Source organism: Penaeus chinensis, chromosome 19 (assembly GCF_019202785.1).
Source record: "Penaeus chinensis breed Huanghai No. 1 chromosome 19, ASM1920278v2, whole genome shotgun sequence".
NCBI lineage: Eukaryota > Metazoa > Arthropoda > Malacostraca > Decapoda > Penaeidae > Penaeus > Penaeus chinensis.
Window position 1 is genome coordinate 27,360,931 of NC_061837.1, and position 12,500 is coordinate 27,373,430.

General features: G+C 32.6%; 1 protein-coding gene across 6 annotated transcripts in view; it reads left to right on the top strand.

Moving 5' to 3' along the window:
* LOC125035363 (protein bric-a-brac 2-like) overlaps positions 1-12,500 on the top strand; it is a 57,038-nt gene that overhangs the window by 708 nt on the left and 43,830 nt on the right. For 4 of the 6 annotated variants that reach the window (XM_047627700.1, XM_047627704.1, XM_047627705.1 and 1 more), the window contains exon 2: positions 7,193-7,396. In XM_047627700.1, coding sequence (XP_047483656.1) covers positions 7,232-7,396 — 165 coding nt within the window. In that variant the 5' untranslated portion in view covers positions 7,193-7,231. Of the gene's footprint in view, positions 44-426; positions 1,772-7,192; positions 7,397-12,500 lie in introns of those variants that run through there. The other 2 variants (XM_047627702.1, XM_047627703.1) reach the window with 2 other exon arrangements.

Genomic DNA, 12,500 nt, shown 5'->3' on the forward strand with positions numbered 1-12,500 from the left:
AAAGGGGTTTAGGCACTTGTTGATCTCTGGCTGGTGGATGAAGGTGGTGCTGTGGGGAAAGAGCTGGAAAACTCTTCTTCATTTTTTTATTTTGGCTTGCTGGAAGGGAGGGAGGAGGAAACACTGCCTGATGCTCTCTTTTTTCATTTAGTGTTTTTTTTCTGTGTTTGCAATGAGTTTCTTTTTTTTTTCTTTTCTTTTCTTTTTTTTTTTTTTTTAGAGGGACTTGTGTTTCTTTGAAAGTGAAGTGAGATGTTTCAGGTTTATCTTTGTAATGTTGGGTTGTGAATACCATGCTTGTGTTTCGGAAGGAACAGACATTGGATGCTCGAAGATGGCAACTTTTCGAGTGAGATGCGACAGTATTTTTCAACAAAATCACAGTGAAGTCCACGTGAAATTGAGTATTTGAATTATTTCAGAGTTGTTCATGGTGAAACAAGAACAATATTTGTTTCAGTGCAGAACATAAGTAAATGATGGTCTTGACATCGCCATTTCCTCTGGTATATGTTTTTAGAGCTGAAATTGTTATTTCTAACACAGACAGTTTAATGCAGAAAAGTGAAATGTTGAAGTAATAATGTGATTTGGTGTCTTTCTAAGGAAGCTCCAGTTCAAGCGAGAAAAAGTATGAAATCATTAGGATACAGAGCATGGGCCAATTTGTATTTTCTGACCACTGTTTCAGTTTTTTTTTTTTGTTTTTTTTTTTAGTTTTTTTTTTCCTGAGTAACAAAAAGAAATCTCTGTGTAACGACCAATATCAGTGAATTGAAATATCATGAGTGTGATGAATTGCTCAATAAGTGTATTTTGGGTCATCACTTTATTGCCAACTATAATATTTTAGAAATCTTTGGATTATACGTTTACAGTGTACATGAAATCAAAGATAATTCTTAATTCAATGATGGTATCAAAAATTTAGATAATCCTTCAACTTGTATCTGAAATTACTTCTTATAGTGTAGTTGAGTTTTCTATATTCTTCTATTAAAGTATGAAGTCCTTACAGCATTTCAAATTCAATATACCTGCAAAATTCAGGATTAAATTTATTTTTTTTAATTTGCATATAACAATTTCTATTCCAAGAATTGCTATCTAGCTTATATTATAAAGATTTTTTAATGATTCTAGTAGAAAGTAAATGCAAACCCAAAATCAAAAATATATACTATGAGGAGTACTTATACAAATCAAAAGCGTAGTCTTCTGTATTTTATCATCTTGTTTACTTAGGGTTAAAGTAAAATTGTTTATTAGTTCAGTTATTCCATGTATATTTTAAAATTAATATTGTAATCATTACTGTTGGCTTTTCATTTAGTTTTTACGTCACATTGATATGTTGTTCTGTTTGATACTGTACTGAGCTGAAACAGATATTGGTACAAATTTATATAAGACTTGCCCAGGCCTAGTGGTTGAAAAATACTGTTTTACATCATAACGTTTGTCTGTTGTTCAGTAGTCTATATTAGTTATGTTATTTGTTAGATTATTATCTTGAAAGAGACAGGTGAGAGATGCAGTTTTCCTTATTCATGGATAGTGTAGCTATGGAGAATATGCAAAGACGTTTAGGGATTAGAAGGATAAGGTAAAGGACTTCCTGCACCTATTTTTTCATAATAGATAGGAATCATTGAGGACACCAGGTCAATTTACATGTTTCCTTTTGTACCTTGACCTTTTTGGGGAACTTTCTTTCAGATTTGTTGATTGGGGAAGAAGTCTAAGGAGTTAAAATCTCATGTTTTACCAGGTAGCTTATCAGTTTTTTTTTTATTTAGTTTGAAACAGTTACCAAAAAAATTATTAGCTGCAATACTAAATGAAGGATTTAGCAGTGTTAAATGTTATCATGTTTTATTATGTATATGAGAGAGAGAGAGAGAGAGAGAGAGAGAGAGAGAGAGAGAGAGAGAGAGAGAGAGAGAGAGAGAGAGAGAGAGAGAGAGAGAGAGAGAGATAGATAGATATAGAGAGAGACAGAGAGAGAGAGAGAGAGATAGATATAGAGAGAGACAGAGACAGAGACAGAGAGAGAATGTGTGTGTATGTGTGTGTATGTATGTATGTGTGTATGTGTGTATGTATGTGTGTGTGTGTGTGTGTGTGTGTGTGTGTGTGTGTGTGTGTGTGTGTGTGTGTGTGTGTGTGTGTGTGTGTGTGTGTGTGTGTGTGTGTGTGTGAGAGAGAGAGAGAGACAGACAGACAGACAGACAGACAGACAGACAGACAGACAGACAGACAGAGAAATAGAAAATGTGCATTTAGGTATTTTTAAATATATATATAAACACTTATTGTCATTCAAAGTTATGGAACATACGCAGAACAATGTTATGTAGGTTTGTGCTTTTGCATGTGAGAGAGAAAGAGAGAGAGAGAGAGTGTGTGTGTGTGTGTGTGTGTGTGTGTGTGTGTGTGTGTGTGTGCGTGTGTGCGCATGCATGTACATGTACATGTATTACTGTAGATAGACAATTTATTGTATGAATTTCATTTACATATTGATATCACTAATTTGTTGCTGTCATTAATTTGGATTAGCTGTTCATCATGAATATTACTATGATCATCTTGATGTTACTGATAGTTAGCCTATATATAAATGAATTAGCTACTAGTAGTAATATACTGTCTCATATAGTTTTGAATGGTTCAGATAGATGTAATCTATTTCTCCTACGTCAGGTTTATCCATTTCATATGTTGAGGGGAAGGGTGGGTACATCAATCTTTTTGCTCTGTTTGATTCAAGCATGTGATTAAAGCACCAATTTCTAATCTAAAATTCAGGTATCTAGTACACCAGCTAATCAATTAATTGCTCATGATATAAATTTCAATTATATATATATATATATATATATATATATATATATGTATATATATATATATATATATATATATATATCAGATTTTTATACATGATTTGAGCACAGGAAAATTTTATTGATAACCTGAAAGTTCCTAATCATTTTCAGATTGTTTGTTAAGCCTAAAAGTTGGGTTTGTGAGTGTGGTCCAATTCCTAATTTTTCTGTTGCACTTCCAACTTGCCAATTCCCATAGTTCCTTGACCTTGCATTCTTAATCAGGATTAGAAAGAGGGGCTATCCGTGAGTCACAATTTTATATTTAATATTTGATATTTTCTGTCTTGCTTCCTTCTATTTTATTAATTTTTACATTGTAAGCACATTTTATCGAAGCATTCCATCTAACTGATTCCATTTTTATTGTTACCTTCCTCATTATTTTTATTTTTTTTTCTGTAAATATTTTCAGGCTATGTCTTCTCCTTTTGCATGCATTCTATAATCTGGAATATATCATCTAAGTTCAAGCTATCCTCCTAGATTGCATAAGGTGTTTACTTGAATTTTAGGGGGGGGGGGGGGAATCCAAATGTATAGTTTTTGCGTAAGTATGTAAGAGGGCCTATAAAGCCATCTGTGGCATATGAGCAAATTAGATTCATTGGCTAATTTCAGATATCAGATTATTAACCTTTTCAGTGCTATTGCAAACTAAGAGGAGCTGCATTTATTTTTATAGAATTTGTTAACATGTTTTTTAAGTACTGATATAGGTATTATAAAGAACAGAAGATGTTTTTATTTTAACTCTTGTTTTTTAAAGTAAATTATGTATATTTTAACATGTTTGTAAGTGCTTATATAGGTTTTTATTTTATTTCTCCCTGTTATTTATATTTTTTCTTCTTTTTCTTCTTCTTCAAAATATCAAAGAGTTCCTGATTTTTTTAAGCCTCTTAAGAATCTACCAAAGAAAATGTATAATTATTCATTGATTCCAACAGCATAGAAACTTGTATAAGATCCAGAATTTGCTTTATGAAATGTGTATTTATATATATATATTTTTTTTTTTATGTGATTGCATATCTTTTTTGGCTTTTCAGACATGTTGCTTTAGATCTGTAACATTCTATGAAAATATTGAATGTTGATCATATTTTCATAAATTACCAACATTACAGACACTGAATCACTGTGTGTGTGTGTGTGTATGTGTATGTATTGTGTATATATATATATATATATATGTGTGTGTGTGTGTGTGTGTGTGTGTGTGTGTGTGTGTGTGTGTTTGTGTGTGTGTGTGTATAGTAAGTTTATATAATATATAAGTAATATATATATATATATATATATATATATATATATATGTATATATATGTATATAAACTAGCTAATGTCAATTTAATTTATATTGTACCATGGTGTTTATTGAGTATGTTTTTGGATTTATCTTTCTTCTTTTCTTATAGTCAATTAAGATTTTTTTTTTTTTTTTTTTCCATTATTATTATTCCAACATGTTTTTGTTTATTCATTACACTGTAATCATCATCTTTATGCTTTTTTGGTCATGATTATATGTAACTTGTGTTTTTTATTGTATTCTTTATCAACTATTTCTTCTTTTTTTTTTCTTAGTATAACCTGGAATTTCTCACTCTGAATGTAACATCTGTATGTGTCAAAAACCACAACATGTTCATGCATTTGATTCACACACATATATTCAAAACATTTGTGATACATCAGCTGTTATGACTTAAGAAGTTTGATCAAAAGTTTTGGAATTTTATATATATATATGTATATATATATATATATATATATATATATATATATATATATATATATATATATATATATATTTATATATATATATATATATATATATATATATGTATAGACGTGTGTGTGTATGTATGTATGTATGTATGTATGTATGTAATACATATTTGTCTGTGTATGTGTGTATGATATATGTATGTATGTATATATGTATGTGTGTGTGTGTGTGTAGATATATATATATATATATATATATATATATATATATATATATATATATATATATATATATAGATATATATATATATAGATATATATATATATAGATATATATATATATATATATATATATATACATATATATATATGTGTGTGTGTGTCTGTGTGTCTGTGTGTCTGTGTGTATTGCCTTTTTTCTGTGTGTGCTAAACTTTGTAGTATCAGTTTTTCTTTACCTGGTGCAAATAGGCAGGGCCAAGCATATCGAAAACTCTTTGCTTCCCATTATGGTTCAAAATTCTGACAGTATTATAGCTTAACTTAACCTTTAAGATTATCAAACCAATTAACACTGAAAATACCCACAGGTGGACATACTGAAGAAAGTCATATAAGGTCATGTATAAGCATGCACAAAGAAAATATTTATTATTTTTTTTTTTACGGCCCTTAACCCATTCGCCCTGGATTTATGTTCTGTCCCCTATTGTTTTTTATGAATTTTGTTACATACAGATGGCTCCATTTGTCCTCAGCCGGCAAGGTGTCAAGCAGTAGGCCCTAGTTACCGATCCTGATTTTCCCATTCCTTGAATTGGTGGAAAAATGTGTTTTTCTTATTAATACCATTGCTATCAATACTGTTATTATTGTTATTGATGTTATGATCATTAAATTAGCATTCAAATATTTGAGACAATGAAATGATACAAAAGACTTTCCTAAAGTGAAGGAAAAGGGTAAACAGGTGAGATAGGTAGTTCTGATAACTGGCTATTTGGTGATTAAGAACTTGTAGAGCCATCTATGTGTAAATACAATAAATTAACGTGTATTTCAGTGGGCGTGGCATGTATTCTTGTTACATGGGCCGAATGGGTTAAGTGCAGCTTGTTTTTCTTTTACCACCAGTTTGCAGAAATTAGCCATTATTATCTTTTTGTATTTTCAAGTAGTTAGATATTCTTCAAGAATAGTAGAAAAGCATACAGAAAGACAACTTTTGATCTAGAAATTTCTTAATTTCCCATACAAATTGGCTGGCAGATTTTTTGCCATGTAGTGCACTGACCTACAAAATCACATATTTCCTAGATCCTATAAAATCAGTAACTGTTGTCAGAAAGTGTAAGATAAAAAAAAAGAAAAAAGATTAAAGTCTGTGTATCTGTTGAAAATAACTGAATCATCTATCAACAGTCCCGTAAAGGAGTTGATGATGTTTCATTTTTATAAAGGGTATGAAAAAGCTTGAGGTAAATTGCTATAGTTAACTCATTCCCCACTTAGCTCCAAGTTATTTTGAAATGGAAAGAATAGTAGAGTTAGACCTTTAATCTTAAAAATAATCCTGACTTGCTTGTATACAATACCTACTTGATCTGAATGTCTGCTGAAGCATGTCATCACCTTTGGAGATATGGCCTCTCGATTGAATTGATATCAGCCACACTGTGGAAATGGAAACGACGGAGGAGACGTCTATTCACCAGTGTGGCTCTCAATAAAATTTGATGGTTTATCTTGGTTGTTATTTCATATCCCCAGAGTATTAAGGGTTTGATTGTTTTGAATATTTTCCAAGTTATATTGCCGTTTTGAAATTTTACTCATTGTTTAAATCTAATGGTTCATATGTTGATTTTCCCTTTTCTTTTCTAATGATTTATTTCCTTGTAAGGATGATCTTGTTATTTTTCTCTTTTCATATTTATGATTAACCTCATTAAGAAGTATGTGTAAGTGACTTAATGCATATTTTCAGATATGTAAAACAAGCTGAGTTTGATTATTAATTTTACTATTTTGAATTAATAATAGCTTTACCAGTTGTTTATTAGTAGAATTATATTTGCTTATTTGATTCCAGGATTTTTTCCCTTGAGGATCATAACTAATGGTGTGGATACATTTCATTCTCTAATACAGTGATTGTTAATGTTTATAATAGCAGCTTTATCAGTTGTTTATCAATAGAATTATATGTGCTTAAATGATTCCAGGAATTTCTTTTTTTGTTAATGATGATGTGGAGACATTTTTTTTTTCTGTGATACCATTTTTGTCATACATACTTTTTCTTTCAGGGTATTTAGTGTTGTGCCATTTGTGTTGTTTAATTTTATTGTTGATATCATTATTATTAATTAGACTATGAGTTTTTCAATTATTGCTTTATTATCAGTAATCTTATTGCATTATATTTAAAATGTATTTTTATTATTATACTGTGTGACTTTTTTTCATTTCATGATATGTACACTATGTGCTGATTTGTTATTTCATTTACAAGAATGTTTGTCCTTCTTCTTTTTTCAGTAGAATTATAATGTCTTGTATTTTTTCAGATTAGTAATGTAGTATAAGAAGTCAGGAATTAAGTCAAGATGTCAGAATACTGCCTGCGCTGGAACAATCACCGGCCCAACCTGGTGACGGTCTTCTCAGAGTTGCTCACTTCAGAGGCTCTGGTGGATGTCACGCTAGCCACTGATGGTCATTACATTCATGCTCACAAACTAGTACTTTCAGCATGCAGTGTTTATTTTAAGGTAAGCCAAGATTTTTAAATTTGTTCCTTGTGTAGATTCTATTTGAGATGATTTCCAATTTTGACACATTTGTAGAGAAGGATATGACATTATTGATATGTGTGCAGGTAGAGTTGGAGGGGGGTCAAAGAGGCTGAGTTTATTCTTTCTGGGATAATGGAAGTAATTTAATCCGAGTCCCTTAACATGACTGTACAAATTTCACATAGCTTTTCATTAACTATGCCACATTGATAACAAAATTAAATTTTGGGGATCTATTTTTTATTGCTTGAGGTAATAACAACATAAACAGTTTTATCAAAAAAACGTTTGTTAATAATGTTAACTAACATAATGCATAATAGGTACCTGCATCTGAAATGATTGAGGAACTAGTATTCTGCCTAAAGGAAAAATACCTATGTATATGCACGTGTGTGTGTGTGTGTGTGTGTGTGTGTTGTGTGTGTGTTGTGTGTGTTGTGTGTGTGTGTGTGTGTGTACACATACATATATATATATATATATATATATATATATATATATATATATATATATATATATATATATATATATATATATATATATGTGTGTGTGTGTGTGTGTGTGTGTGTGTATATGTGTGTGTATATATATATACACACACATAAATATATACATATATATACATACATGTGTGTGTGTGTGTGTGTGTGTGTGTGTGTTATTTATATCTATATATGTAATAAGACATTTGACAGATGGAAAATGTTCTTTTTCTGTCTTGGAGGCCTGGTGTCAAGATGCTGTAGCAACTATGCTAAAAGCATAATTGTTACTTCCTAATTGAGTTTAGTCATTGTGGTAAAATAAACAACGGCCCACCAGACGGAAAAACCTGAGAACAATCCCCAACCATCAATTGCTGTATCGGCCCATTACCCTAACCCCCTAGTCCTTACGCACACAGCACACCAGCTCGCTGACCTCAGATCATCAAAACTGTTAATAAAGAAAATTAGATATGTGATAGGAGGGAACCCTTGACACCAGACTCGAAGACAGAAAAAGAACATCTTCCATCTGTCAAATGCCCTATTTTCTGTCTCTCCGGTCTGGTGTCAAGATGCTGAATAGCAGCTGAATATAGGAAACAAAATTTAGAAACTTATACTATTAGTACCCACTTATTAAGATGCCTGGTTTGGTGACGTAGTTATTGCCACACAAGGGATGTCCTGTAGATGCTTTGTATCGTGTATCAATTAACAAAGGATCTGCATGAAGACCACTGACCTGCTTCTTTCACTTTTTCAAGATTTATCGGTCTTAAAAAAGTAAAAGTAGAAGCATACTTCCTAACATGGCGAGCTGTAGGAACATGACCTGGATCAGCAGATTCAATTATCCTTCTATTAGTCTTGGCTACATGAAGTTGGGAGCATGGCCTAAGGGAATCTGGCCATAACAATAGTGCCTCATTGAAATCTGCTGGGGTTGCTTCTATATAACATTTCAAAGCTGCTACTGGGCATAAAACATGAGAGGAATCCTTTTCTAACCATGATGGAATTACCACATGACCTTTCTGTTCATTTTTTGCTAGAAAACAAGGTTGAGGAGTAAATGAGACATATGATTATTTGGACCAAACTGTATCAGAGAAGGAGAACGTGAGAGGGCTGCCATGTGAGACACACAAACCTGTGGCAAGAGCAACAATGAATATTGCTTTGTGAAATGCATCCTTAAGAGATTAATCTACAGAATATTGATGTGATGAGAGGAAATCCAGAACTTTCTGTAGAGACCATGATGGAATATTATTACAAGTTGATGGTTGCCTTTAGAAGAATGATCAACGAAGCAATTCCATGGATCTTTCATCCTTTTCTATTCCAAAGGCATATCTTAGTGGATCTGTGATTGCTGCTATATGGCAAGAAATAGTAGGTGGTGCAAGCACTAAATAGGAAGCAAACTGAATAAATATATTTGGAGATATAGACTTAGGTCTTGTCTCTCTGATGAATTTTTGGAATTTTAACCATGCTGATTGATACTGTCTAATGGTAGAAGGTCGATGTCCTTTGATAAGGTCCTCTACTTATAAAGGCTGGAATTTTTGCTTAAGGCTGTACCATAGAAACTCTACACATGTAGATGCAAGTATTCTGTGACATGGTCCCTCAGAGTTTCCTGAAGCACCTTCCCTGACAGTAGTAGTGAAGAAAATACAGTTTCCATGGTTGTTCTTCCCACAGAGGGGCAATCGATAAAACTGCCTTTTTAAGGCAAGTGATTGATCACCTGAAGCATTATTGATGTTATCGGAGGAGGAAACAGGTATAATGACTGCCATTTGTTCCAGTCCTCTAGAAAAGCACTTGGACCTCCTTCTATAGTCATCTCTGATCTTGTCAAAAATCTCTCGATTCTGTGATTGGAATGAGATGCAAAAAGATTGATCTGGGGATGACCATATTTTTGTGTGAGCTTCAGAAACACTTCCTGATCCAGAGCCCACTCTACTGAGGATGTGGCCTGACATGATACTGCATATGCCCATTGATTTTTTCTCCCTTCTAGGTGAGACGCACTTAGATGAAGTCAAACATTGCTTCACAATACAAAATAGAATCTGATGCTTTTAGGAGAGTCTTTGAATGGGAGGAGCCTTGTTTGTTTATAAAATAAACAGTTCCAACATTTTTCTGACAGAACTTGAATTGCCATATCTAGGAAAGAGTTTTCCAGAAGCAGTGACTTTATAACCACTTGTAGTTCCCTTACATTTATATGCCTTCGTCTTATTGATTTTCTCCAAAATCCTGATCCTTGGTGACCTCTTGATGACTGGTAGCATCTGTCATTAGTGTTAAAAAAGGAGTTTTGAGAATCCATGGAGAGACATTAGACGTTTCCTCCTCAGCCACCAACATATATAGGTGGGGTTATGTCAAGGAAAAAGTACCATCTTGTCTTGATTGTTTGAAGTGAACACTGCACATCCTTTGAGTTGTAGATGCCTTAGGTGAATTCTCCCTAAAGAAATTATTTCTGCTGCATAATTTAATGACCCCAGAAGATTTTCTCACTCTCAGCGGGATATATTGATTGACAAAAGATTTTGGATCAATTGAACTCAGGGCAATTGTTCCTTGTTTTGTGTCCCATTGGAGCCCCAGCCATTGTAGTGACATTTTTGGTTTGAAGCAAGGTTTTTGTAAATTTAAAAGGAGACCCATGGGGATACTGACCTCTAGTGTGTGGCTTACCATCCTTTTGCAGACTTCGTGTGACTGTCCAAGTATGAGCCAATAATTGAGATACATTAAGACATGAACTCCTCTCTGGAGGAGTTTTCTTCCCACAGTTCACATTAATTTTGTAAATACCCTTGGAGCTATGTTCAGTTTGAATGGAAGGATGCAAAATTGATAAGTCTTTTCCCTTACTGACACTCCTAGGAATGGTCTGAATCAGGGGTGTATGGGAATATACCTATAAGCATCTTTTAACCCCTTCTTGACAGGTGTAGAAAACTAAAAAAAAAAAAAACCCTCTAAGCTCTGGTATAGTCAGACCTTATGAAGCACGGAAATGATCATGGACCTGTTATGTAAGTAAGGGCACGCCACGAACCATTGGAAGAAGAAAATATCGTACAGCATGCCAGTTTCATTATTGCGCATGTGCAGACTAAGGTGGAGGACGGAGTGTATAAGATTCAGTACACAATAAATGTCCATAGAATGAAGCACTAAAAAGAATGCCATTCCAGCCAAGTTGTGGTTGCAAAAACACATGCTTAACACAACACTTTTCACTTCACATCAATTCATCATCATAACCCCTTACTGACAGGTGAAGAAATTTTTTTTTTAACTCTACGCTCTGGAGATCAATGGCAACACACAGACTTTCTGTGCGGGATGCAATAATTGGTATATCAAATCGAATCGCCGGCTCATTGCGCTTTGGCGCATCGCCGGGGCGTACAGCCACACTCCACAGATCAAGTGATTTGTTTTGATGCCTCAGCGCGTGACCCATCAAGAAGGGGTTAATAACACAAAATCAACCTAGATACGGAGGGTACTTTTATATGATAACTAGATGTTATCAGTCTTTGATTTGTAGCAAGTACTGTGAAACAAATAATTTTTTACCAGATACTAATTTTTTCTGAAAGTTTTGAGGTCAGCGAGCTGGTGCATCATGTGCATAAGGACTAGGGGTTTGGGGTTATGGGTAATTAGGCAGTTGATGATTGGGAATTGTTCTCCTGTTTTTCATTCTGGTGGGCTGTTGGTTATTTCATCAACGATGACTTATGCTTTTAGAGTATTCGCTACAGCATTTGACACCAGACCAGAAAATACGTGTTTGTTTGTTTGTTTGTTTGTTTATATTTACATGTCTGTATGTATATATATATATATATATATATATATATATATATATATATATATATATATATATATATATACACACACACACACACACACATATATATATATATATATATATATATATATATATATATATATATATATATATATATATATATATATATATATATATATGTGTGTGTGTGTGTATATATATAAATATATATATATATATATATATATATATATATATATATATATATATTTATATATATTTATATATAATGTGTATGTATGTGTTTATATACTTATACATATATATTTTTACATATATATATATGGATAGATAGATATAGATATTTACACACACACACACACACACACACACACACACACACACACACACACACATATATATATATTTATATATATATATATATATATATATATATATATATATATATATATATATTTACATTATATATCTTTACAATATATATATATATATGAATGGTAAAACACTTCCATGTTAATACTATGGTAGAAAAATCCACCGTGCAAAAACTAGATTTATTGAAAATGAGACTTCAGTTTCGAAATTCACCTGGATTCCATCTTCAGGCTTGAAGAGGAAAGGGAGAGGAGTGTGTATATAAAAAAAGAGAGAGGCAACTCTATATCAGGGGGCAGGTGAGGTCAGACGAATGGAAACAAAGCGAGGTCAGATCAAGTTGAAGGATTGGGCAGAC